Source organism: Artibeus jamaicensis, unplaced genomic scaffold (genome assembly GCF_021234435.1).
Source record: "Artibeus jamaicensis isolate MK-2021 breed Jamaican fruit bat unplaced genomic scaffold, CSHL_Jam_final contig_1526, whole genome shotgun sequence".
Taxonomy (NCBI): Eukaryota; Metazoa; Chordata; class Mammalia; order Chiroptera; family Phyllostomidae; genus Artibeus; species Artibeus jamaicensis.
Window position 1 is genome coordinate 178,881 of NW_026521297.1, and position 27,828 is coordinate 206,708.

Below are 27,828 nucleotides of genomic sequence, written 5' to 3' on the forward strand. Positions count from 1 at the left end.
GTCACTGTGGCCTCCTGGCTGTTCCTCCCACACACCAACAAGCCTCCAACCTCAGGGCCTTTGCACTTCCTGACCCCTCCCCCTGGAAGGAATGGCTGGCTCCCTCCTCACTTCAGCATGTCTGCCGAAATGCCACCTCCTGAAAGAAGCCCTCCCTGCTCTGCTCATTTAATGCAGCGCCCACCGTGTAGCCATTACGGCTGCTTTATTCTTCTCCACAGTTCCTAACACTCCACATATTCCCCACTTCTCTGCGTCAGTGACTGTCTTCTTCACAACACCAGGAGCCCCGCGAGGGCAGGGAGTCCAGCTGGGTGCTTCCCTGCTGTGTCCCCAGCCTAGCACAGAGCCTGGTCCCAGACGGGCTCCATAAACATTTGTGGAGTGAATCCCTAACGTTTACTGAGCGCTTCCTATGCGTAACCGCCACTCTAAGCTCTTCGAGTTCTCAGAACATCCCTGAGAAGTAGATATTATTATCCCCATTTTCCAAGATGAGGCAGCGGAGCCCCAGAGAAGTGGATTCCGAAAACCCAGAGAGATCGTTCGGGGCCCACCCCATCCCCCAGCGTGGGGCTCAGAGCATCCTTGGCCCCAGCCCTGCTACTTGCTGGTTGGAGAACTGCAGCAAAGACGCCTCTCTGAGCCTCAGTTACACCATCTGTCTTGCCTCCCAGGACCACTGCCCTCGCGTCTTTGCACGGACCAGAGAGCCCAACCATTAACGCCCCGCCCACCCTCGCCACTCAAATCCCCAGTCCGGACCTCATACTCCTTCCTAGCTCTTATGGCCATTGGTCAGAATGTCTGTTACTTATTTTACTTCTTTTTTAAAACTGATATTTATTTATTTATTTATTTATTTATTTATTTATTTATTTATTTATTTATTTGTTTGTTTGTTTGTTTGTTTGTTTGTTTATAAGATTTTATTTATTTATTTTTAGAGAGAGGGGAAGGGAGGGAGAAAAAGAGGGAGAGAAGCATCAATGAGTGGTTGCCTCTCGCGCGCCCCCTACTGGGGACCTGGCGCACAGCTCAGGCCTGTGCCCTGACTGGGAATCAAAGGGGCTTCCCCTTGGTTGCAGCCTGGCGCTCAACCCACTGAGCCACACCAGCCAGGGCTATTTATTTATTCTTAATATTACTTATTTTTAATTTCCCCCATAGAAGAATGTCAGTTCCCTGAGGAAGAGAGGGCAGGGATTTTGGTCTGTTGTGTTCGCTTTTTTAAAAAAATTCTCATCCGAGGATATGTTTATTGATTTTTAGAGAGAGGAAGGGAGACAGGGAGAGGGAGAGATAGAAATGAGAAACATCCTCATGAGAAAGAAACATGGACACGTTGTCTGCCCTTCACTTCCCAACCGGGGAGCAAACCTGCAACCTTTTGGTGTACAGGATGGCGCTCCAACCAACTGAGTTGGCTCAGTTGGCTCGGCCACTCGGCCGAGTCTGGTTGTGTTCACTCCCGTTGCCCCGACACCTAGAACAGTGCCTGGCACACACCCTGAGTATTTAATTGGCTAAATGCAATGACGTTCATAACTGGGGTGGATACGCGTAAATCAAAGGCCTGGAACTTCGCAGTAACTAACGTCAATACTGCTAGGAGCCAGGGCCCCGCCCCCATGCTGGATGCGGGGGCGGGGCCATCTCCTGCTCCCTAGAAGTCAAGGTCCTGTCTTAAATACACTACTGTTAGTAATCCTCTTCCTGAGACGGGGAAGTTGAGGTGCAAAGAAGCAGAGTCTCTCTTGGCCTGGCTTGCCTGACTGCAGAGCCCTGCTGCTTTCATTTCTACCCTGGGACTACTTAGCCTCAGTTTCCTCGTGTGTCCTCAGGTGAAATTCGGGAGGGTCTGTGAACTTGGCCTGGGGAAAAAAAAATAATATGTGGGCTTGGCACTGAAATTCAGGGGTCCCTTCACTCCTGAGCGTGAGCCACAAGACAGTGACATCAGCAGGACCTGCGTCACTGTCACCGGGAGGAATCGCCGATGTTTTCATCACATTTCAGTTGCTTCAAAGATTTCTAGTAGCCATTTTATCCGTCGCCGGCAGACCCACCACTAACCCCATGTTACGTGTAATTAATAGCGGCCCCTATTAGCATGTCACAGATTTGTGGCTTTCTTACTGAACGGATAACTGTATATCGGCATCATTGCTTCTCTTGTAACCCTGTGGGTTTTATTTTATGCATTTATACACACTATTCTGGGAAGGGGTCAGCCGAGTGAAAAAGCCTCCAGCGGACACTGTCCTGCCTCCTTAAATATTCTTTGAGCCAATAGGTGGCGCTACTGTCTTATCCCGCTGTCTGTCTGATTCAGGACGCTCTCAGATCTACCCTTAGGGTGGTCCCTGATGTCCCTGCAGACGCTGGAGCCTCTTCCCCAAGGCACGAGCTCGAATTTTTTTTTCTAGCTCCTCTTTTCCCCTTCTGTCAGAACTGGATGGAGGAATTCTGGCACATTCTGCAACACGGATGGACCTGGGAGACATGACGCCAAGTGTAATAATAGACCAGTCCTGCAAAAACAAATACCATAGGAGCTCACCCGTGTGAGGTGCTTAGAGGAATCAGGCTCATGGAGACAGAGTGTAGAAGGCGGGTAGCCAGGGCTGGGGCGGGGCAGGGCGGAGGAATGGGCGGTACTGTTTAAAGGGGCAGAGTCTCAGTTTTGCAAGACAAAACGAGTTATGAGGATGGGGGTGGCAATGGTTACACAATGCGAATGTACTTAATGCCACTAAACTGTATGCTTATAAATGGCTCAAAGCATGCCCTGACTGCTGTGGCTCAGTGGGTTGGGTGTCATCCATCAAACTGAAAGGTCGTTGGTTCAATTCCCAGGACACATGCCTAGGTTGTGAGCCAGGTCCCTTGGGGGGGGGGGTATACAAGAGACAACTGATGGATGTTTCTCTCCTTCTTTCTCCCTCCCTTCCCCTCTCTCTAAAAATGATATAAATAAAACTTTTTTTTTAATGGCTAAAATGGTAAATTTTATGTTATGGAGAAGGCAGCCAGTGAGCCTGGAGTTACTGGGTGAACTTTGGACTTCTGTCCCTCTTGGGCTCTAGTCCTGTCCTGGGCCCAGGTTATTACGTGGGCCCTGTGGTGATCTTTCTGGGCCCCTTTTTCAAGATGGCTCGGCTGTGGGAAAGGGGACCTCACAGACACCCACCAAGCTGCTCCCAGGACCCAGGAACAGCATCTAACAAGTCTGGTCCCCAAAGCTCACTTGGCAGGAACTGAGATCTGTGTGGGTCCCCTCCCCAGCCCCTGGGGAGGGGTCTCTGTCACCTGGGAAGCCCCTTGCAGAGGCCTTGCTGTTGCCCACCCTTCTCTGCTTCCTGGACCCTGGATGTGCAGAGGTGAGGATGGTGGGATCTCATCCCCAGCCTGCCACTTTCTGAAGCCCTGGAGGCCTGGGTTTCCTTACCTGCAAGATGGGGCTATGGGTTCCCATGAGGGCCAAGAAAGATACAGCAAAGGGCCTGGAGCCGTGCCCACCGGGAGTGCTCCATAAACCTCAGTCACCGCATTTCTGTGCTCCAGGGGCATGAGGCCAGCCTCCCAGAGATGAGGCCCCAGAGCCCGTGGAAATCACTAGCAAGCTTATTTTGCGTGGCCACGCGGGGTCTTCCCAGAGTGTACAGGGATCCGAAGATGTTAAGAACTCCCCCTCTTGCCCTGGCTGGTGTGGCTCAATGGACTGAGTGCCAGCCTGTGAACCAAAGGATCGCTGGTTTGATTCCCAGTCAAGGTGCATGCCTGGGTTGAGGGCTGGGTCCCCAGTTGGGTTACGAAAGGTAACCCATCTATGTACCTCTCACACATTGATGCTTTTCTCCCTCCCTTCTCATCTCTAAAAATAAAATATTTTCTTAAAAAATGGCAGCTCTCCTTCAGCACTTTATTTTGCACGTAGGGGAAGTTGGCGTCCAGCTACGTGAAGTAGGGTCATCATCTCTAGGAGACCCTGTGTATCGGCCTTCCCACCACAAACACCCCAAGGGGTTGCAGAGAACACGCACATCACGAGTTCTGCAGCCAAGGTCCACCTGGACTACCGCAGGGATCTCGCTGGGCTCTGATCCTGCCCTCGCGTATATTCCCCAGGGGGCCACCAGAGGGCGCCTGGGAACCCTGTCAGCTCACAGCCCCGTGCTCAGAACCCTCCAGTGCCCTGCGCCTCATTCAGAGTTGGGGCAGGCTCGTCACCTGGGCGCCCAAGGTCCTACACGATGAACCTCCTTTGTAGCCTGCAATCTTGCCCCTCATCCCACCACCCTTGTCCCCGGGAGTGGTGCTAAATGCTGGCTCGTGTTCCCAAGCACAGCAAGGCTGTGCTGGGCCTCACGGGTGTATTAGATGAACTTTCAGGTGAGAGTCACAGCACTGTTGGCTGTGAGCTTGTGCCAACCACTCAACAACACAGGTGTATGAATGAGGTGTGGTTGGACAGAGTCACACATAAAACGAGGTGATAGACTGACCACTCGACAAAGATGTGACCAGAAGCTTGAAGTATTCGCTAATGTCACCTTCTAAACCTCAGACCGTTAGCGTGAATAAGAATCATGGAAAGCCCTGGCTAGTGTAGCTCAGTGAATTGAGCTCGGGCCTGCAAACCAAAGAATCGTGGTTTGATTCCCAGTCAGGGCACATGCCTGGGTTGCAAGGCAGTTCTCAGCAGGGGACACACAAGAGGCACCCACACATCGATATTTCTCTCCCTCTCTCCTTCCCTTCCCCTCTAAAGATAAATAAATGAAAATTTTAAAAAATTCTTAAAAAAGACAGAGACCCAGAGGTAAAGAGAGTAAGCTGGCCTTTTCCAAAGGGGAGGGGGTGGGGAGATGGGAATTTAAAAAATGGCTGTTTAAGCTGCTCACCGTCATCCTCCCCCACTAAGTCTGCCCCCCGACCCCCAGGCAGAAATCCCTGCCTGCCTGGCTCATGCTGCACTCCTGTCCCAGGAACAGGGCCTGGCACCCAGTAGGTGCTTAACAGATATACGTGGAATAAGCCCCCCACCCCTGTTCCCTGCCCACATCTCATCCCAACCCCCAGACTCCAAACCCCCCAAAGACCCGAAAGTAAAAGGGCCGAGCGGGCGTCAGTAGTTTTAAAAAAAGGATTGGCTTTTAATTTACAAGAGTTCTAAATGTACAGAATTCTCCTTTAAAAAAATTGTTATACACAATAAATACAGTACAAAAAAATTTATCTTACAGTACTAGTTTTGTCTCCGAGATTTCAAAATCTGGTGCAGGTGGCTGGCGGCAGGAAGAACAGAGGGAAGACTGGCTGGGGAGGGGTGGGAGGAAGACCTCGGTTTCCTGTTTTGCAAGTGGTCGGATTTCAGTCGAGGGACAGAAGGGTTCGAAATCTCTCTCTCTCTCTCTCGCTCACTCGCTCGCTCGCTCCAGCACACACACGGGGACACAGGACAAGGAGCTGGACACACACACAGGGATGTGGCAGGTGCCCTATGTATGCGACTCTGGCTCACACCACCCCTTCCCTGCGTTTCCTTTCACGGCCTGTTGGGGGCAGTGTGGAGGGGCCCAGCAGGCCTCCAAGGGCGCCCCCAGCTCTGAGCGCCCTCCAGGCACGGATGCCCGAAGCCACACACACAAGCCTGATACCTGGACACGCGTGAGCAGTGGGAACAACCAGGGTGCCCTACACCTGGCAAGCACACGCATGTGCCCCGGAGGGAAAGGTGGAGTGTAGCAGGTGGGGAGAAGTGGGAAGTGACATGCCAGGCTCACCGCTCCTTTGGCAGGGGACCTTGTACAACTACAGCCCCCTCCCCTTAAATCCACGACCCCCCGCCCAACAACCCAGCTGAAGCAGGTGGTGGGAGAGGAGGCCTTTGTGACTCAAATAACTTAGGCAAGAAAGACTCAAGGGATCCCCGGCTCGTGTCCCCCAGGAGGCTGCGGCCAGGTGCCCGGCTGCCCCTGGTGTCCGCGCCGAGCGAGGGGACAGGGAAGGGGAGCCCAGCCCGGTGTTATCTGTTCAACGTCCTGGCGCCGAGGCCGCCGTTGTGGCTGGAGGGTGGGTAAGCCTCCGGCCTGTGCAGGGGTGACAGGGAGGCGGGCGTGACGGCCGCCGGGGGCGCGTGGGGGTACGGGGGCGCGGCTGTCCGGCCGGGGGCCTGCTGGAGGTTCAGGATGCTGTCAATGGCGCTCTGCAGGTGCTCGGTCAGCGTGTCGTCCTGCGGGCTGTCGCTGGAGAAGCTGGCCTGGTCCATGTCCGGCGACTCGGACTTGCGCCGCTTAGTGGGCGGTAGCGGAGGCGCCTCCCAGCCGGGGTCCCGGCTGCCGGCGCCCTGCCCCGCGCTGGCCGCGGCCTCGGGCGGGGCGCCCTTCAGCACGCGCTGGTACAGCTCGTCCTCCACAGCGGCCAGCTCGCGGATCAGCCCGCTGGTGGCTTCGTCCACCTTGGTGGGCAGTGGCGCTGGACTGCTGCCCCGGGCCCTGCCCGTCACGGCCCCCTCGGCCGCCCCGCTGCCCAGCGCTTCCACATTCTCGCGGTACGTCTTCCGCAGGGGCAGGCGGGGGCAGTGCGGGGCCGGCGGCTTGTGGTCCGTGGCGGCGGGTGGTGGGTGGTCCACCGTGCCGTTCATCTGGCTGGTGGCCTGGGGCGGCGGCGGTGGGGGCCGGGGCGGGGGCTCGGCCGCCTTGAGGGCGGCAGGGGGCGGCGGCGGGGGCTGGTGCACCGGATCCAGGGCCGTGTTGTGCACTACCTTGCTGAGCCCAGCTTCCTGTTTGATCTTGAGCTTGAGGCCTATGCGGCTTCGGGCCTCGTAGGTCTTTATGGGCGGGCGGCTGCGGGAGGGCATCGGGCCGTCCTCGTCGGCATCCAGGGCAGAGGCGGCGGAGGGAGAGGACGAGGAGGAGGAGGACAGGCAGGAGGGTGCGCGGGCCCAGGTCACGGACGGGGAGCCGCCCGCCCCGCCATGTCGGATCACCAGCTTGGTGGGCAGGTGCAGAGGGGGCTGGGCAGGCGCCCCGGACGCTGCGGAGGCTGGTGCGCCCTGGCTGGGAAGCCGATGTCCCTCAGAAGAGGCTGTGACAGGGAGGCCGAGAGACCGGGAGGAAGACATGTACTCATCTGTGGAACGAGAGGCCGAGAAAAGCCACGGGGGTTAGGCAGTGCACGGCCACCTGTGCAGAACAGAGCCGAGGGGCGCTGGTGTGCACCGAGCCCCCACTATCGCCCGGGCCCGGAGCTAAGCCCCTGACTCACTGCGACCCTTCTCAGCAATTCCCAGATCCCAGCGGGGGGGAGGAGGAGGGAACGACACACAGCACCTTAGACCGGATACCACCTTATATTCTGCAACCAGAGCACCTTGTTTGCTTCACCCTAGTCCTGGCTCTGTTCCCCTGGTTTTCTACCCTCGAGGGTGGAAGAATGTTTCCTCCAAGGTCCCGGGCAGTGAGGGCCATGATTATGGAGGACGGGGAACTCCTTTCCCTGGGAGCCCAGCCCCTGCGCCACCTAGTGGCCGAGGAAGGCGAGGCCACGCCCCCTCCTGCCCCCAGTATCGCTCCGCGCGGGGGACACGCCCCTGTTCCTTCCGTCCTCTCCCCCTCACCAGGCTTCTCCTTGGCCAGCTGTTTGTCCAAGGCGAGGGTGGTCTTCTCCTCCTGAATGAACATGCGGTCGATCATCACCATCTCCGCCGAGGGGCTCACCCTCTGAGGGGGGAAAGATGGGCAAGTGAAGAAGCCGGGAAGGAGGGAGGGGATACGGGTAAGAGGGGGGGGATATGGGACGGGAACGCATTCCCAGCTGTCCCCCTTGTGATCTGACCGCCAGCCTCCCAGCCTCCCTTCCTCTGAGAGGGGAAGCCCAGGTCCCTTGGGGGAGGAGGTGACAGCCACCCTACCCGGGATTCCTCCAGGAGCAAGAGGCGGTATTTGTTGAGCATGGCCTGGGTGCGTTTCAGCAGCTGCGTGGAGACGGCCTCAAACTCCTCGTCCACTGCGGAGGAGAGTAGGGGGCCGGGGGTGCAGACGTTGTGGGCAGACCGAGCAGCAGGTGCCTGTCGCCCCCTGCCCCCTGCGATGGGGTGGTCCCGGGAGGCCTTACCTTTGTGGTAGTCGTTGGGGGAGGGGAGGGCACCCTGGTAGACATGGTAGGGCAGGAGGCGATGCAGGGCATCTTCGAAGGAGGGGAAGGCCGTCTTGTAGTCCGGGTGCAGGACGGAGCCCTGATGTTTGTGCAAATGCTCCAGGAAGCTGGGGGTGGGTGGGGACAGACCACAGGGGCAGAGCTGCGGGTGAGGCAAGGGGAGACTGGGACCCGAGCCCCAGGCCCTGAGGCTGACAACAGCGGGAGGAAGATGGCACTTGGGAAGCAGGCGCTGGCATCAGCTGCCAGTGCTCGATCTGTCTCATGGAACCTCTGTGGCACCCCTCGAATGGAGGTGCGACCATTATCCCCATGTCACAGACAAGCAAATCCAGGTCCAGAGAGGGGAAGTGCCTCCGCTCAAAGCAGAGCCTGAAACTCATCCTACATGCTGTGCTGCCTCCCGCCACCAGGGGTCAGCACGGCCCCACGCTGCCAAGGTCCGACAGGTCCCAGGATTGGTCCCTAAAACTCTCTTCTCTCACGCAGCTTTCTAGCCCAGATTACAGGGATTTAAGTCTCTTTATCGTGTGACTGTCCCCACACACCAGCGGGGTGGGACCTGGTCTGCCTGGCATTTCCAGAACCCAGCTGAGGACGGGCAGCAAGGGAGTGCATGGTCAATAGTCTCGGAGGGAGGACAGAGAAGGCAGGCAAGCATCTGATATTCACCCACCCCCAGCTGAAACACCCATCACTCTACCCACCCAAACACGAACCCCTCCCCCCACTCATCCAGACAGACCCCCGCCGCCCCGCCCCCAGCCCTCTCTGAGCTACTGATGGTGCAGCCAGCGGGGACCAAGGCCCACCGGTGCCTCCCCCGTAGGAGTCACCAGCCTAGTGGCGCCACAGGAATGCTCGGCTCAGTATCACTGGATCCTCGCCCGGCCGCCTGCCGGCCTGTGGTCCCGACCGCCACCCCCCCATTCTCCAGAGTAGGACACAGGCGGACAGAGGGTGAGCAGGGATTCTGCTGCCTCCCCTCTTGGCGGAGTGGTCCTCACGCCCCCTCCCAGGTCTCTGGGAAGACGGAAGCCGTGGTGCGGGTGGGAAATACAGGACAAGGACGGTGCCGCCACTCACCAGGCTTCTTTGCTGGGCTGAAGTGGGGGTGGTTTCTTCAGGCCGCTCAGCTTGCTCTCATACTGCGGGGGAGAAAGGCCAGTGAGGGGCAGGGTGGACAACTCTTCCCTCCCTCCGAGCCCTGACCCCTCTGCCCCATCTCCCCCATGGGCTCCTGGCTCTGCCCATGACGCTCAGTCTGTGGGACAGACCTGGGCTGGGTGCAGGTGGGGACGTGGCGAGGAGAGGGTGACAAGCACCCTCCACCAGAGGCCCCTGCGGTCCTTCTCGTGGGTGGGTCTCGGCCTTCGCCCGCCCGTCGTGGGGACACCTGGGTCACTCCGCCGTCCCCCTCCCTGCTCCTCACAGGGCCGCTCTCACCTGCAACCTCTCTCCCCAGCCCGACTCCTCTCCTTCTGCTTCAGGCCTCCGCACTTTGACCTCTTCCCTCTTCCACACCCCATCTCCCCACCCCGCCGCTGGTGAATCTTATCTTTAAGATTCTCCAAACTCGGGGCTGCGTCCTTCCACCTGCCCCGCCCCTCTCATTTCTGCAGATGCGTCCCTGTCTCCCCGCCCCGCCCCACCCCACCACTTCCAACAGGTGGCCTCTACCTCAGTTGCCCCCCCCCAACCCTGTGCCTGTGTCTACGGTCCCACCAGAGCCCTTCTCAGGGGTTCTCGTCCGCCCGTCCAGAGCTGACATCTGACCATCCCACCTGTCCCTCCTCCTCCAGCCTCAGCCTCTCACCTGCGCCCACCCCCAGGGACACATCGAGGTCTCAGGCCATCTGTCAGACCCTCACCCTCTGTCATGGTGCCTGTGCATCCCTGTCCAACGGTCTCAAGCTCTCGCAGGCCCGCTGCCCCGACTGTCCTGCCGTTTCACCCACCGTCCCCAGTTGTCTTACCCGCCCGTCAGCCTCCCCTGACCCGCCGCCCCATCCCTCCGCTCCAGAGGCCCCTTACCTGCAGCCCGGAGGACTTCCCTGGCCCGGACATGGTGGCCTTGGCCACACTCAGGGCTGGGAGGTTGCTGGCAAACGCTTTGCTCTCGGCAGGAAGCAGAGGAGGGAGGCCTGGGGGCGGGGATGGGAGCAAACAGGGCTCAGAGGCCGCTGGCCCCAGCCCCTTCCTCACCCATGACCCCCTCCAGCCTGCTCCCGGCTCTGCTCCGGCTTTTTGGCCTCGGGGTCCCACCAGCCCTCGGGTCTGGGGGCCAGGCCTTCCTCCTCCACCTTCCCTGGCCTGTGAGGTCTGAGCGACCCCTCGGTTCCACAGCTCAGCCCCCCACCTTCAGACCCCCAGCTTTCCTCCGTGGGCTGCCCCTCCCCTACCTGCGGTGGCCACGGGTGCCGGGGCAGGAGGGTGGCTGGGGGCGGCGGGGGTCCCGGACGGGGCCGGCCCGCTGACCAGCACCGAGGCTGTGGGGCTGGCGAGGGGACCCAGGCTGGCAGAGGTCTGTGGGGCGGCGGAGGGTCCCCCGGCCTTGCTCTGGAGAATGATTCCGGACGGCACCTGAGGAGGGGACAGGTAGGTGGTTGAGGAGTGGGGGACACCTGTAAGGAGTCGGGGCAGCCAGGCACCAGGGCTGGGGGTGTAGTGGGAGGGGCTCTGATCAGACTGCAGTGGGGAGGGCTGGGGGAGCGTGCCCTGGAGCCGGTCCTCCCCTGCAATACCTGGTGAAATCTGTCCAGAAGAGCCTTCTGCTGGGGCAGCGCCGCGAAGGGGGTGGTCACCATCTGGAAGGTCCGAGGAGGTGGTGGTGGGGGTGCTGTGGGCTCGGAGACCAGATGGAGGGCTGCGGGGGGCGTGGGGGACTTGTGTGGCCCTTGGCCAGGTGGGAACTGGAGCTGGAAGTCTGGTGGCGTGGGGGCCGGCAGCCTGGCGGACGTCTCGGTGGAGACCACGACGGAGGAGGTGGAGGCAGGAGGGAGGTGGGGGCCTGGGGGCAGCGGCCCCTCCAGGGGCTGGGAAGGGGGTCGCAGGGGGGGCTGGGGTGGGCCTGGGGCAGTGGGGACAGGGGTGCTGGCAGGTGCAGGGACGCCCAGCTGGTTCTGGATGACGAAGATGCCAGGCAGTGTGGGGGGCGCCTGGGACGGGGGACAAGGGTGCAGAGTGGGCTCCGAGGGTGGGCGGGACAGGCTCTGGGGCTGGGAGGGCGGACGGGAATGGGGGCGGGAGGGTGGGCGTGAAGGGGGCCGGGTGGGGTGTGGGGACGGCAGGTGAGGGCTGTCTCCCAGAGGGGCCTGGTGAGGTAGTGACGGGGACGAGGAGGGGCCTGGGCCCTTCAGTGGAGCCGCTGCTGGGATCTGGGCAGGGAGGGAGGCAGAGTCGGGGGGCGGGGTCAGAACCAACCTTGACCCCCACTGTCCCAGGACACTGGGGACCCCGCCACTCCCACCAGAAACCACCCTTCTCAGCAACCCTGTGTCCTGGAAGAAACCACCAGGATAGCACCTGTCCTGCCCACCTCACCTGGCCCCCAGCTCCTCCCCACCTCACCTCTGCACCTGGCCCTCACCTCACCCCTCATCTCATCCCCCAGCTCACCCCCTCCACACCTCTACCCTCTGATCCCCCCCCACCACACACCCACCTCCCCAGTTCCCCAGACAAAGGCGAGCTCTGCAGGGTTTGGGGGCAGCAGCAGAGGAAGCAGCAGGCGACACCACACCAGCTGCCCAGCGGGGAGGCGGGGGCCAAGGAGCGTGAGCACAAGCAGTGAGGGGGAAGGAGGCGGCCGGGCGGGGCAGCGTCCCAGCACCCAGCCCACGCCTGACAGTCTAGCTAATCCAGGAGAGCCGACCCCAGTGCTGTGACCCCTTGGGCTGTGTCCAGGGTGGGGGCTGATGGCCAGCGGAGGAGGGCACAGTGGGGCCTGGGGGACTCAGGCAGCCGAAGTGGGGAAGGAAACTGCGGGGCAGGGCCCGGGCCCCTGGACCGCAGCCTGGGAATTCTGGGCCCCAGGTGCCTGCAGGCACAGGCCCGTGTGTGCGCACGTGTGTATAAGACTTGCACACAAGTCCTCGGCACAGTTCTGTTACACAGGCAGAGACGCCCTGCCCAAAACACGCCTCAGCCATGGCGCCTCGCCCTGCGCTCTGCCGCCCCAGCGGTCACGGTCGCAGAACTCACCCCCGGTGACCCCTCACACCAACCCAGCAAGTACGACTGGCCCACGTGTGTGGCCTCCACAGCCCAGGAGCGGTGGTCACGCTGGACCGAGCTCACAGAGGAGACGCTGGTGCCAGGCGCCCGAAGGACAGGTCCAGGGTTCTCCGTGTCTGACCACCACCCAGGACTTCAGAGCCCAGCGAGGAAGACTCGGGACTAGCCCAAGGCCCCCAGCGCTGCCGCGCTCCGAAGCTGGGCGCTCTGCTTTGAGCCCCGAGGTGGGCTGACTTGTGGTTTCCGAGTCCTGACTTAAGGCTCTGAGCTTCTGGACGCTTCCAGCTTGGCCCGGCGTAACTTCAAAACACACACCAGTTGGCCACTCAGTCTGTCTGTTCCCAAAGGCTTGCCTCACTACGGAGAGATCAGGGGGCGGCCCCTGGGCTCCCGCAAGGGGCTGGTTGAGAGTGGCACCCAGAGAACCCCTCTGGAAGGCACTTCGGCCTGGTGACTTGGAAAAGGTCCCCCCATCTTTGACCTGCTGGCCCCTCTCCAGGTGTCTGTCCTGAGGGGCAGCCAGGCCCCTTGCTCAGAGGGGTATCCACTGTGGGAGCATTCACAAGCGAAAAAATAGGAAACCAACCCAAAAAGCCCCAAACGGCTGAGGAGCTGAGGGAGGCAGGAGAAGCGCGCTGGCCCACCGCACACCTCCCTGCACACAAGGCCCACGCGAGCGCAGATGAATACAACTCGGGTGAAATGCGCAGAGTGATACATTACACGGCGCTGGGCAATTGGCTGAGCTGCATGAGGGACAGTGGACTGGACAACAGCGTTGTCTCTGTGCTGAACTTGCTGAATTTGCATGTATCTCCTGTAGCTGAGTAGTAAGAAAATGTTCTTGTTCCTAAGGGCTGAAATACTCTACTAAAATGTAAAACGGTAAAGGAAGCTGATGTCTGAAATGCATTCTCAGGTGGCTCAGGAGGGAAACATGCGTTCGAGAGCTGAGAACAGAGGGATTGTTGCAAAGGGTTTACAATGGTAACATCGAGGGTGGTGGCCAGCCTCTAAGCTGGTTCCCCGAGCTCCCACCTCCTCAGAGTCGATCTCCTCTGACATTGGAGCTGGTTGGTCTCCATGACCAATAGAATTTGTCCTAAGTGATCATATGCTACTTCCGAGGTTAGGTTATCAAAAAGGTTGCGGCTTCCATTCTGGGCACGGTCTCACCCTCGGTTGGATCACCGACTTTGGTGGAAGCCGCTGTGCAGCGTGTTCTGAGCCACCCCTTAGAGAGGCCCCTGCAGAGAGGAGCTGAGGGCCCCTGCGAACAGCCACCCCAGAGCACCGTCTTAGCAACCAGTGCGCCAGGTGACTGTAGCCCTCGTTCACATTTTGACCTCTCCAGAGATGGTGAGACAGCACCTTCCAGCTGCTCCTTCTGGATTCCTGCTCCTTCAAAACTGTCTGAGATGCGTTACTGTCAGTTGTTGCATGCAGCTAAGTTTTGGGGTGGTTTGTTACACAGCAGTACATAACTAATACACTGGCTAAAGAGTAAAGAACTCCCATGAGTACTTAGCACTATTTTTGCAACTTTGCATCTATTTAAAGTGAAGTTTAAACAGACCCACATAAAAAAAATAAATTTACATCTGCTCTCATTAAACATGCAGAGGCAAATACACGCACACATCACACAAACAAAATAAAAAAAAACAAGTTATTTACTGGGGGAAATATCTGCAATTCACAGCACAAAGTTATCTCTCTCATATGTAAAGAGCTTCTAGAAATCACTAAGAAAAGAAACAGAGGAAAAAAGAGGACAAAGGATAGGACTGGACATTATCAAGAAAGGAAACACAAAAGGCTTAAGTATTTCAAGGGATGCTCAGGTCCACCTATAATAAGAGAAATGAGAATCAAACGCGCCCTGTGGAACCATTTCTACTCATCACACCAGGAACAAGCCAGCCAGCCGGCCCACGAGGACAATCCCACAGGCTGCCCGCCAGGGTCTATGCTGACACACTGTGCTACAGCTTCAGGGGGACGCCATGTGGCAGTAGCTGCCCAAGTCATATGTGTGCATTTGCTTTGATCCGACACCCAGGCTTCTGGGCCATGGCCAGACGGACACACCTGGACATAGTGTAACGTGAATCGATACACGTACCGATTGATCAATTCCCCCCACTGATGGGGGAAATGGGGCTCAGTTACAGGACACCCCAGATACCAAGCCACGCACACTCAAATCCCTATCATACAATGCCATAGCATTTGTATATAACCTACACAGAGCCTCCTATATGTTAACTCATCTCCACATTACCTGTAATGTCCGATATTGTGTAAGCACTATGTGAATAGTTGTTACACCGCATCATTTAGGGGTCAACTTTCCGGAATTTCCCACCCCTGAGTGTTTTCGATCTATGGTTGGTTGAATTTGTGGTCGCAGAACCCACCGATACGGAGGGCCTGCAACTCACTAGCTTCTGGGCAGAAAGAAACAGGAGGGAAATGTTAACCCACACACACCTGGGGCTGTACATGCGCAAAGGTGTACACCAGTAAGTTACTGTGGTTATCCAGAGGGAACGTGGGCGGGGCATGTACCCCTGGGGGTGGGCCATTTCCCCCTGTACTTCAAGAGTAAAATGCCCTGGCGGGTGCAGCTCAGTGGATTGAGCGCTGGCCTGTGAACCAAACGGTCACCAGTTCAACTCCCAGTCAGGGCACATGCCTGGGTTGCAGACCAGGTCCCCAGTATGGGGCGCGCAACAAGCCACCACACATGGATATTTCTTTCCCTCTTTTGCCCTCCTTTCCCCTCTTTAAAAATAAATAAATACATAAAAAAACCTTTTTGCATGAATGGGGAGGAAAAAAGGGCTGAAAAACATTTCATATCAAAAACATTTCTATATGGGAGGATTACGGGAGATTCTTTCTTCTCTGCTCTTCCGTATAATTTCTAAACTCTCTAAATAAGCATGAGCTTATTTTTATAATCCTTTTTTAAAAACTACCACGCAAGCGGACTGTTTACCAAGAGATCCCAACTATCTCTGTGTGTGGATGGCTAGACGCTCAGCCTCAGGCAGAATCGGAGAAACGTACAGGAGGCGTTTGCCGGCCTGGTGAGGGGCAAGCCGGCTGGGATCTGGGGTTGATGGAGCTGCTGGCGGAAAAGCCCCCACAGGCACGAGGCTCATGGGGGAGGAGCCAGGTGAGCGCTTCCAATAGAATGTTTAGAAAGCACATCTACCTCCTGATTCAGCCATTCCATTTCTAGAAATTTACCCCACAGTTATTCTCGTACGTTGTGCAAAGCCTGAGTAAAGAATATTCATAAATATCAGCCCTGGCCGGGTGGTTTAGTGTTTGGAACATCGTCCCATGAGCCAAAAGGTTGTAGGTTTGTGGGTTTGATCCCCGGTCAGGGCGTGTATGGGAGGCAAATGATCGACGTTTCTCTCTCCCTTCCTCTCTAAGATCAATAAATAACAACAACAAAAGAATCTTTGTGAGCACTGTTTGTTAACAATCACACAGGAAGCCACCTTAAGTTGTCGTGAATAGGGGACTGAATGAATGAATCACAAAATAAATGCTATTTGAAGGGCCAGCAAACCACGGCCCCTCAGTGAAATCTGGCCTGCTCCTTGCTGGGCTTGTCATTTTTGCATGGTCCATGAGCTAACAACAGTTTTACATTTTTAAACAGTTAAAAAAAAAAATCAAAAGAGCCCTGGCTGGTGTGGCTCCGTAGTTGAGTCCTGGCCTGTGAGCCAAGGGGTCACCGGTTCAATTCCCAGTGTAGGGCCCACGCCTGGGTTGTGGGCTGGGTCCCTGGTAGGGGGCCCGTGACAGGCAAACACACGTTGATGTTTCTTTCCCTCTCTTCCTTCCTTCCCTTCTCTAAAAAATAAATAAATAAATAAAATCTTTTTTAAAAAGTGAAAAGAAAAATAGTATTTCATGACTCGTGTAAAGGATATGAAATCCAAGATTCAGTGTCTAATAAAGTTTTATTGGAACACGCGCTGTGCTTGCTCCTGTAACGTAGGCTCTGTAGGCGCTGTTGCGATATCCCACCGTCTCCCTCACCTGCAGTTTTGCTTTTCCACAGTTTCGGTTCCCTGGGGTTCACCAGAGTCCAAAAATACTACATGGAGAATTCCAGAAATAAACAATTCCTATCTTTAAGTTGAGGAAGGCAGTGCATCTCGTTCCGTCCCGCCCTGTCCTGCCTGGGACGCCAATCCCGCCCTTGCTCAGCGTATCCGCGAGGTGGGTGCTCCCGGCCCATCTGCCACGCAGCGGCCCTCGGTCACCAGAGGGGCCGTCCGCGGTGTCACAACGCCTGCATTTGAGTCGCTCTCGCTTGACTCCATAATGTCACACGCACATAAAACTTGCACGTTACGGTCGCTAATCGCTTACTCTGTCTACTTTATAAATCAAACTTGATCGTGGGTTATGTGCGTGTAAGAAAAAAAAACATACAGGGTCTGGCAGAAGCAAAGCCTGCTTCAGTGTGGTTGGTGGGGCAATAACATGTGTATCGTAACCTTAGTTTCCATTTGAACATTTCACCTAAAAAGTCTGAGGGGGTGCTTGAGTGGGATATTGTTACGTTGCAGAAGGGCATGCTTATGCTTTTGTAATAAAAGAGTTTGTAATATAAACAAGGGCGTTATTTGTGCTGGGCCCTGTGCGTATGTTATACATTTACACACTCCCCGCAGTTTCTGTCATCCACAGTGACAGCACCTGGGAAAGTGTCCCCTGAAGATAAAAGGTAGGTGGCTGCACCGACGGGGACCCTCCCGGCCTGAAATGCTGCCCCCGGCCCCTCAGAGGCGGTGGGCCTGGCTTCCACGCCGCGGGACCTTCACACAGGCCGACCCTGTTCCGGCCCTGCACGTACTTGACTTGTCCCTCACCACAACCCCGTGAAGTCGATACTATCATCGTCATCCTCACCTTGATGGGTAAGGAAACTGAGGCACAGAGCCTACAGCGGCAAGGCTGGGGTTCCAGGGTCCCCATTCCTGACGGCCACGCACCATTGTCCAGGACAGCGGGGTTTTGAACCCCATGCAGAGCCCAGTGGCACACTCTCCCCTCTGACCTTGCAGGGGGCGGAGCACGGGGCAGTGCCCGCCCCGCGGGCAGCAGAACTCCCTCCCCGGTTCTTTATTTAACGAATGCTCAGGGAGCATTGGTTATGTGCAAGGCCCTGGGGACACAGCACGGACAAAAGAGACAAAACTCCAGCCTCGTGGAGTTCATTTCTACTGTCTCCGTTTTAAAGCCGAACGTCCTTTACCCCGAGAACCTCCTCGGTCCTGGTGGATGGGGACAGCTGAGCTCCCGAGGGGAGTCTAGACAAGCACTCGCCCACGGCAGCGCGTCTGCAGGTGCCAGGCTGACACGGCAGGGGACAAACATGCTCCGAAGAAGGGACTGTCCCCGCCCCCCATCACAGCCGAGGGGGTGGGGGGCGACGGGACGGACGGGACCCATTCATTCCGGAAACAGTGCTTCCAACTCGGTCTCCCACAGGCCGGGGGCTCCTGCCCCTTTCTCCTCCCTGCGCAGAGGTGACCCGACACCCTCATGATCCCACATCCCTCTGGACGGGACCCAGGCCCGTAACAACAACTCCTAAAATAACAAGAACAGCAAATGGATTACCAAGCACTGGCTCTGTGCGAAGCATGCGTGAACCTGTGCACCCCTGACGGATCCGGAAGAAACTACTATTCCCGGTTTTTTTTCCAGGTAAGGAGGAAGCCAAGGTCCGGCCACCCCAGCGACTCGCCCAGGGTCGGCACGAGGGCTGGCACACAGCAGACGTCCCGCCCTCCCCAGACACCTGTCGACGGGGTGAACGGACTGGATGCCAAGGTCGCATGGCACTAAAATCACCCGAGTGAGATCACGGCTGCGTAAGGCCGAAGCCCAGCTGATTTCTGCCACTCGGGACCTCACGGAGGCCTCTCCCTCCTCTTCCTTCCTGTCCCAACTGACCACCCGCCAGTCCTTGTGCCCGAGTCACGCCACCATCCAGAATAAAAAGTGCCTGGTTCTCCCTAACCTCTCGTGCTCATGACCCATATGAGACAACAGCTGGACTTCCTAATATGTAAAGAGTTCCTACAAATCAACAAGAAAATGACCAATAACCCAAATGTTACAATGGCAAAGGGACGATTCCATAGAACACACAAGTAGTTCTACATTTGTGAAAGCCACCGCCAGCCTCACTCACAGCAAAAGAAATACAAATAACAACAAGATACAATGTTTCATGTACCAGATTGGCCAAGTTCGATTCAGGGCTGAGGCTGCAGGAAAATAGGTACAGACCATGTACCAGTGACAAAGGAGAAACATATTTACATGCCATGGAGAATGACTTGGCCATGCCTGTCAAAACTACAGACACATGGGCTCTTAGACACAGCACCTGCTTTTTAAGAACATATCCTACCAAGAGGTGGATGTACAGTCTTTCTTGGCAGCCTTGCTTATAACAGGTAAAGACTGAAGTGAGCAGAATGCCCACAGCATGGGCCCTGCCTGGTGTGGCTCAGTGGATTAAGCGCTGGCCAGCAAACAAACCGAAGGGACGGTCCCCAGTTCGATTCCCAGTCAGGGCACATGCCTGGGTTGCAGGCCAGGTCCCCAGAAGGGGGCGTGCGAGAGGCAACCCCACATCGATGTTTCTCTCCCTCTCTTTCTCCCTCCCTCGTCCTCTGCCTAAAAATAAATAAATAAAATGTTTAAAAAAGAAAATGATGGCCTCTTAGGAAAAAAAAAACATGCCCACACCACAGACTAATGGTCACATAAGCAGTAGCTCCACACAACAGAATTCTATGCAGTGGTAAAAAAAACCCAAATACCTCCACAGTGAATTTTTAAATGATAAAAGCAAGGTGCAAACCTACATGCAAAGTAGGCTATATGATTTCTGCAAAAATGGAAAGAAAAGAATCCAGATCTCACTCCACTCATCTGTGCCCGGAAAGGGCGGGACAGCAGCAGGCTGAGGTTCGGGGGCGGGGCTGCTCTTCCCCGCCCTGTGATGTGGGAACTACCCGAACGTTTTATTTCCCCAGACATGACGACAATACTTGCAGGAAATCATTGAAGGCCTACTGGGTGTAGCGCCTTCCCGCCTAGAGGGTGGCTCCCCAGGGGGCTGGCCCTGGTCTCAGGCGTCCCTGACTGTGAGGAGCCCCTCGGAAGTGTCTGGGGAGCAGAGGAGAGCGCCATTCCCCAAGCCAGCGAGACAGAGAGGCAGGCAGGGCACAGCGAGGGAGGGAGGGCAGCGGCGGGCGGTGGGGGCGCAGGGGCAGGGCTGGCTGGGCTGGGGCGGAGGCTGCTGGGTTCATCTACCTGGGGGGCCGGCGCCGGGGAGGCCTGGCCGTCGGGGGCCTGAGGGCCGAGGCCAGCTCCGTGGGCGGCGGGGGTGCTCGGGGCTGGGTCTTGGGCGGGAGCCGGGACGCTGACTATGACCGAGGCGGGCACGGAGAGGTGGGGGCTCTCGGCAGCCGAGAGGGGCTGCTGGCTCCTCTCCTGCAAGGGGCAGCCCGCACAGGGTCACCAGGCCGCCCCTGGCCTGCGGCCTCCTCACCCTGAGGCCCCCGCCCCCAGCCATGCTCCAGACAAGGGGGTATAGGGACCAGGCGCCAGGGGCACCGAGAGGCCGGCAACCCCTGAAGTCCAGGCACCAGGGAAGCTGTCCTGTCTGTCTGTCCACGTCCCTGTGACCCAACCCCGCCAAGGCGGAGGTTGGGTGAGCCAGTCCAGCAGGAGGCGGTCTCTCTGCCAGTCAGTCTGTCCCTCTCCCTGTCAATCAACCCTCCTGTTAGCCAGCCGTTCACTGTCTGTGTCTGTGTCTGTCTGTCTGTCTGTCTGTGAGTCAACCAGCCCCTCCCCTTGTCTGCCTGTCCCTCTCTGGTGTCAAATCGATTCCTCTCGCTGTGGCCAGCTGGTCCCACTCCCTGTCTGTGGTCTGTCAGTCAACCTCTCTCTGTGTCTGTCTTCCTGTCAGTCAGTAGGTCCGTCACCCTTGGGCCTCCATCTAGGGGACGCACAGGCCCAGAGCAGGGACGCCACCTCTGAGACGCTCTCCTGGCCCACTAGACCCCCCTCAGCTGCTGCTTCGCTGCTCGCGGCCCCTCCCCGAGGCAGAGCCCCTGCCCTCGCTGCCCTCTCCTCCGGCCCTCACCCCCCCCCAGAGAAAGCCCCCCTGCGCCGCCCCACCCACCCCGGGTACCTGGGGCAGGAACATCTGCAGGGAGTCCTGAGTGAGGATGGCCGTGGCGGCGGCAGACGGGGGCAGCACGATCTTTTCCGGGCTGGACGCCAGGACCGGGCTGGGCTGGGGGGTGGTGGCCTGAGGCGGGTTGGCAGCCTGGGGCGCAGGCGCCTGCGTGGGGGGCTGCTGCTGTGCCTGCGGCTGCTGGAGGCCCAAAGGCAATGGGGTGCTGACCGTGGGGGGCGCCTGGGGGGCTGTCTGCACCGTGAGCACAGGCGTGGTCTCCCCGGCGGCGGCAGCGGTGGCCGGCTGCACCAGACCATCAGGGGTGTTGAGCATGGCCACGGCGCTGGGGGGCAGAGTGACCCCCTGGAGGACGGTGGTGGCAGTGGGGCCGGTGGGGGCCGGCTGGCTCTGCGTGGGCAGGCTGCCCGCGGCCAGGGACACGGGCATCTGGAAGAGGGCCGGCTGGCCCACCTGGATGGGGGCTGCCGAGAGGATGTGGGCAGCGCTGTGGGGCCCGGAGTGGGGGGCCAGCACGGGGCCCAGGCTCAGCGGGCCCGCCAGGTTCTGGTTGGTGAGGATGGGGTTGGCGATGAGCTGGCCTCCCGCATGGGGGGCGGCGGCGGCGGCCGCCAGGATCTGCCCACCCACGTTGGCCGGCAGGGCCGACAGCGACTGGGGCAGCTGGACGGCGGACGCGCCTGGCAGCAGGAACTGGTTCTGGCCGGGCAGCATGTGCTGGGCGGGGATGACGATGCTGCTGCCCTGGTTCAGGAGGTGGACGCTCATGGGCTTGCTCAGCGCCCCGGGGGGCTGAGGCGGGGCCGCCCCTGTGGTGGTGGCGGGGGGCTGCTTGAAGACGTTCGCCTGCAGGGCGGGCGCCGGGAAGCCCGACAGCACCACGTTCTGGCCGGCCTTGCCCGCGGCCATGAAAGTCAGGTTCTGCGGGGCCTTGGGCTGCTGCGGGAGCCCGCCCGCCTCGCCCTGGATGGTGAGCGTGGCGCCCGCAGGGGCGAAAGGCTTGGGTGTCAGCTGGTAGAGCTTGGGGGGCAGCACGCCGGCCGGCTTGGGCTGGATGGGCGTGGGCGTGCGGTGCAGGATCACGTTGGGCGCCGGAACCAGCGGCGAGGCCCCAAGGCCCGGCGCCACGGCCAGCGGCTGGCCCGCGGGCGCCCCCGCGGCGGCTGCGGCAGTGGCAGCCGCTGCACCTCCGAACACCGAGTTTCCGTTGAGCGTGGTGGCCACGGCGGCCGGGAGGTTCTTCTGGATGACCAGGCCAGCCCCCTGGGGCGACACACCGGCCGAGGCCAAGGTCACTGGCTCCGAGGGGCCGGCCGCCGAGGCCAGATAGCCGCTGACAGGCACCTGCTTGGCCAGGAGCTGGGAGGTGGGCGGGTTGAGCGCCATGACCGGCTGGCCCACCACCTGGATGGGGGCCAGGCCCAGGGTGGCCGCCGTGGCGTTCCCGGGGCTGCCGTTGGGCAGGCCCTGGAGGCCCGGGATGGGCTGCAGGGTCACGTTGCCCAGGCCCACGGGCTGCAGGAAGGGCTGGACGCTGAGGGCCTTGTTGACCACATCCTGGGGTGGCACCAGGGCCTGGTGCGCCAGCACGGTGGGCGGGGCCTGTAGTCCCAGCAAGTCGGCGCCGCCCGGGAACAGGGCCTGGGGCCCCGGGGCCACGGTGGCCCCTCCGGCGCCGGCCGGGCCCGCCCCGCCGTCCGCGGGCTGCAGGGTGGGCAGCTGGAAGGCACCCAGGTCCAGCTCGGCCTCGGCTTCCAGCGTCTGCTCGGTGATGTTGGCCTCTTGCAGGCTCTGCTGGAGGATGTCGCAGGGCTGGTCCGCACCCCCACCGCTCCCACCACCGCCCCCGGTGGCGGGGGAGCCCAGGATGTCATCTTCCAGGAAGTCTAGGTCCACGCTGGGGGCTGGCTGGCTGGGCTCCGCGTTGGAGTGGTTGCCAGGAGCTTCTTGCACGTGGAGCTGGAGGCCAAATAACGTGGGAAGGAAAGACTTGAGATTAGCGAAGGGCTGAACTCGGGGCACGGCTGGACCAGGGGACCCTCGGGGTGGGGGTGGCAGTCAGAGAGAACACTCCATCTGGAAGCAGCTGGCCCCGGGTTCAAATCCCAGCTCCACCGGGGCTTCACTGCGGAGTTCACTTAATCTGGCCTCTCCCCCCATCTGTGCACTTAAGAAAAACCACTTGGCGAACAGTCCTGCAGGCCCTTAGCTCTTCCCTGGGATTCTGAAGCCCCCAAGGCTCTGGAAACCGCAACTGCGGTCACGTCGCTTTGGAAGCGAAACCTGACCAGAACGATGGGCCCACCTGGGAAAGGCCTCACCCGCCCACGCCACGGGACCCCTCTTCGGTCTGACCTGGGAAAGGCAGAGGAGCGAGCCCTCAGCGCGGCGCACACACCCGGCCTCACCTTTCCAGAGTCCCAAACAACCCCAACTTCGAAATGTACCTGGCACCAAGGGTTTGGGGTAAAATACTGTGGTTCTGTTCAACATAACACATGAATCTAACTTTGTGCTGTGAGCCTGTCCCTTCTATTTTTCTATTTATCTATCTATCTATGTATCTATCTATTTATTTATTTATCTTTAGAGGGGAAGGGAAGCGGAGGAGGAGAGAAACATCAATGTGTGGTTGCCTATCGTGGGTCCCCTGCTGGGAACTGGCCTGCAACCCAGGCATGTGCCCTGACTGGGAATTGAACTGCGATCCTCTGGTTCACAGGCCCGCGCTCAACCCACTGAGCCACGCCAGCCAGAGCCGAGCCTGACAGCTTCTTAAATACTTTCCACGCACGGTCCAGGCCACGTGGGCACAAGTATGTGTGTGCAACTTGAGCAAATATTCTGCAAGCAATAATCACGCTCCCGGCATGGGGTCCCCGTGGATATCTGACCCCCCACTCAGCCTCCTGGGAGGGTGGTGACTTTCGGGGACATCAGCAGGAGGTGTGAGGACAGCCCCAGCCGGGGCTGCGTGGGCGTTAACCAACAGCCCAGCAGAGTACCAGCCCTGAAGGAAGAATAGGGACCCAGCGCCTTTGCTGAGTCTACAGAGGTGGCAATGGGAAGGGAGGCTTACATCTTGGGATCTGGACTTAACCATTTACATTACGAAAGAAGCCTTGTTCAGGATATACTATTACAGTTACAAGGACTGAATGAAAAGTACTGTAAAGGGCCTGGCGTACAAGAAGTGTTCGGTAAACGATAGTTATGATGATGAGGAGGGAGGAAGGGAAGGGAGAGAGAAGAGGGGGTGAGGAGGGAGGAGGAGAAGGGGCAGCAGAGAGAAAGGAGAGAGGACACGGCCGTTCAGGGATGGGTCCCGCACAGCCGGGGCATACAGCAGGTGCTCAGTCATTGCCCTGCCTTCACCTTCCAGCTGGAGACTGAGGTCTGCCTCAGTTCATGCCCTCCCCCAGCCCAGGTTGTCGCCCAAAGGCTTAGCAAAGACAGGACTGCAGACCCCCCATTATCGCCTCCTCCTGAGGGGAGTGTGCCCCGGTGAAGCCCAGAGCTGGCATCTGCCTCGACGCCCCCAAAAGGCTGTGCCCCAGCGGACTCCCCAGGGCCGCAGGCCGGGGCCCAGCCGGGCGGTCTGGCAGCAGAGTCCCGCCTCCAGCCGCACTGCTCCCGGTGACCACACCCGCCCTCCGCCCAGCAAAGTACACAGGGACCGGCGTGACCCCGCCCCAGGCCCGGGGCCACTTACCCCGGGACCTTCATAGAAGGCACTTTGGGCCTCCGCGGGGTTATCCAGGAGGTCGTCGCCGTCGAGCTGCAAGGAGACCCGCCCCCACCCAAGGTCACAGGTCAGCCGGGCAGTGAGCCAGCCCCTGCTCTAGAACGAGGTGGGGGGCAAGGTGGCCCCGGACCCAAGTTCCTCGGACCGGCTTCCGCGGTTCTGCCGACACTGTGGCTGCCCCGGCGCTAGAACCTGCTGCTTAGGCTGCGCCCCTGCCCTTCACCGCCCCCGCCCTCTGGAAGTACCTCCTTCAGGGCTTGTCACTGAGGCCACCCCTCCAACAACTCTGTCCCTTCTCAAGCAGTCATTCCAAGCACCAGGCACGACCCGCCCCCCAGGCGCCCAGCTCGAAGCGCTGCGCCGGCCTCTGGGAGGACCTAGGACAGCCCCTGGGCACCTTCAGCACCTAGGACAGAGTCTAGCAGCGCGCGAGCGCCTGGGGAGCGTGCAGTGCCGCAGCAGCCTCCCCGCTTTCTCTCTCCAGCTGGGCGTCTCCACAGAGCCCCAGACCCAACGGCCACCAGCCCCCCAGGGGTTTCTGGAATCCACCCCACATTCCCAATCGCACAAAAGGGCACCGCAACCCACTCAAGCCAGAATCCAGGAGGCCTCCCAGTCACTTTCTCTTCCTTGACAGCAAGTCTAATGGACTCTGCCTCCTGGAGAGACGCCAAGGCCGGGGCAGGGCCCTTCCTCACCACCTGCCCCAGGGGCCTCTGTCATCCGGCTGCACTCGGCCCCTCTCCACCAACTGATGAGTCTCCTTTCCAGAACTGGAGCTCCCCACCCTGCCCCTGCGACTCTGGGACGGACGCTGGCCCAGGCCACCCAGCGAGGCCGCTCCCTGATTCCCAACCCTCACTGAGCTCTCACAGGTGTTTTCAGTCTCTAGGTGTGGGGACAGCCGGGATGACCCATGGCTCAGACTTCCCTGTCCCCTGCTCTGTCCCTCCCTCTGGGGCCAGCCTCGACTCCAGCATCCCCTCTGCTTACTAACCCATCAGAACCGCCTGTCACGTGCAAAATGAAACCTGATCTCCTCGGTCCACGTCTTCCTGACCCTGTGAGACCTGGTGACTTTTGTCACTCCCGGCCTCACCTCCTACTAGTGTTCCCTTCAGTCCGGCCTCACCAGCCTTGTGTTCCTCAAACACGCTGACTTCACCACCCCCCCACCTGCTCCTGGCCTGCGCGGAGCGCCGTGGCCCCTCCCTCTGACCCCACCTTCAGGTTTACCTCCTTAGAGTGACTCTCCCTGACCGCACTACCTAAGGCAGGCCCTGGCCCCACCCTCCGTTCATTTTCTTTTTTAAAAAAGATCTCATTTATTTATTTTCAGAGAGGCGAAGGAGAAAGAGAGGGAGAGAAACACCAATGTGTGGTTGCCTCTCTCACACCCCCTATTGGAGATCTGGCCCACAACCCAGGCACGTGCCCTGATTGAGAATCAAACCGGCGACCCTTCGGTTCACAAGCCGGTGCTCAGTCCCCTGAACCACACCAGCCAGGGCCCCATTCATTTCCTTTAAAGCCTCTTTTGTTGTGCACGTGACACTATTATTTCTCGTCCTACCCTGCAGGGTGCTTCCCACCGTCCCCTTTATTGGGGACTGGTTAGTTTGCTGACCAAGGCAGAGTGTATGGAGTGAGGACAGGCACCGGCCATCTCTCCTGCTCCCCACTTCCCAGCTCACAGAGTCGGGGGACAGATGTCTGCTGAACCAGGGAATGCGTAGCCCCAGCCGCTCGAACGCCTCCCAGCCCGGCGCTCACTCACCTTCTCGGATCCATGCAGGAAGTCGTTGAGGGCCTGAGGGTCACTGGAAGAGAGAAGGGAAGAGGCTCTGAGGGGCTGTGGGTTGGGCGGGGCAGGGGAGGGGAGGGAGGGGGTGGGGAGGCCGTCACTCACCAAATCACGTCCAGTAAGCATCTGCCATCCTCATCATCCATCGCCACTGCACGGGGCGGGAAGAGGGCAGGGAGACAGGTTAGATTTCGGCAGCATGCCAGGACCCTCCCTTTGAGGACCGTTCCCCAGGGTCAAGGCCCCTGGAGGGGCCACGGCCTCTGTTCCCATGAGTCTGTGAACAGGGGACGGGCGCCAAGCAGCTCTGGGGCCTCCCTGCAGAAGCGCGGACCAGCTGCTGCTGCCTCTTCCTCCTCCCCGTCCCTCCCCGTCCCCAGAATCTGAACTCGACGATGATGACAGATGACAGTGCCCAAGACGAAGCCAGCCCTGACCACACACAGCACACACTCTGGCTCATCCTCGAGGTGCCCCCCGAGGTGCAGGTGAGTAAGGGAGGTATGGAGACCCTCAGTCCCCACCTTGCAGCCGGCAGGCGGCACAGCCAGGCCTTGAGCCCAGGAAGCCGGGCCCCGGAGGCCGGCCCTTCATCGCCACACCACCCGGCCTGCCCAAGCACAGGGCTTGGCGGGGAGCACGCTGTGGGAGGGGTCTGTGTGGCGAATGAAGGGGGGGGGGAGGCCCTGGGGCCGGGCTGGGCCCACCAGCATGACGACGGGGAGGGCACTGAACGTGTGCTGAGCGTTTACATGACTCCAGACCCCATGCCAAGCGCTGCACGGACGTGAGAGCTTGTTCCAGCCCCGGGGATGGGGAAGCACGTTGTCAGCCTCATCCTGCAGGCGAGGGGACTGAGGTTCTCTGCATCTGCCCATCCGCCCCCAACCCACCCAACCTTCCGTCTTTCCAAACACCCCCCCAGCCCCCCCAGCTCCCCCGCCTGCCCATCTTGCCAAACTGCTGTCCAAACATCCGTCTTTCTCTTCTTCCAACACACACGACCCCTGCCCTCCACCCGCTCACCCTCCCCTCCCTCAGGGTGCTCGGGGGACACAGAGAGGCCCAGCTCAGGGCCTCAGGGGTGCGGCCCAGGGCTGTGGGGTCCTCCTTGCCCTCTCTCTTTTTGGATGGGGAAGTCCTGAATCTCACTGAGGAAGCCATGGTGGTTGGGGACCCCCTCCCCCCACCACACATACAGCATCACACAGCTGGCTCGCAGCCACGCCCCCCACCAGCACTGTCTGAGCAACCCTGAGACGCCCCCCTGGCCACCACTCCAGCTCCCAGGACCCTCAGCGGCTCCGTGACACAAAGAAGAGCCGGCTGGGGGCTTCTGAGGGCTGGGGGAGGGGCTTCCCCAAACAGTGACAAGAGGAGCTGCTGACGGAAAAGGTGCCCTGACCAGAGAAGCATGACTGTGACCTAAAACCGTACGGGCGCTTCCTGGGGCTGGTGATACATACGTGTGTTGGCATGTCCTCACGTGCACCCTTCACGGGCCCCAGGGAACAAACCCAGGTCCAGGACAGCCCAGACCGTGCAGACGGAGACTCTGAATGCCCCCGGCCTCCCGTGCCCATCACTCTCCCTCCCTGGGCTGGCCCCGGGACCGTCCCCAGA

The 27,828-nt window shown here is 59.4% G+C and overlaps 1 protein-coding gene across 3 annotated transcripts in view; it reads right to left on the minus strand.

Moving 5' to 3' along the window:
- Nucleotides 1-5,135: 5,135 nt before the first annotated feature.
- The window catches only part of BICRA (BRD4 interacting chromatin remodeling complex associated protein), a 75,840-nt gene continuing 53,147 nt past the window's right edge, over nt 5,136-27,828 (minus strand). For 2 of the 3 annotated variants that reach the window (XM_053668302.1, XM_053668300.1), the window contains exons 3-15: nt 26,311-26,356; nt 26,179-26,221; nt 24,369-24,434; nt 20,651-22,615; nt 19,768-19,947; nt 10,908-11,540; nt 10,566-10,746; nt 10,198-10,307; nt 9,250-9,311; nt 8,122-8,270; nt 7,919-8,013; nt 7,625-7,727; nt 5,136-7,137 (exon numbers count right to left, since the gene is read on the minus strand). In XM_053668302.1, the coding sequence (XP_053524277.1) occupies nt 6,032-7,137; nt 7,625-7,727; nt 7,919-8,013; nt 8,122-8,270; nt 9,250-9,311; nt 10,198-10,307; nt 10,566-10,746; nt 10,908-11,540; nt 19,768-19,947; nt 20,651-22,615; nt 24,369-24,434; nt 26,179-26,221; nt 26,311-26,351 (4,734 nt within the window). In that variant the 5' untranslated portion in view covers nt 26,352-26,356 and the 3' untranslated portion in view covers nt 5,136-6,031. The remainder of the gene's footprint in view (nt 7,138-7,624; nt 7,728-7,918; nt 8,014-8,121; nt 8,271-9,249; nt 9,312-10,197; nt 10,308-10,565; nt 10,747-10,907; nt 11,541-19,767; nt 19,948-20,650; nt 22,616-24,368; nt 24,435-26,178; nt 26,222-26,310; nt 26,357-27,828) is intronic. The other variant, XM_053668304.1, reaches the window with a different exon arrangement.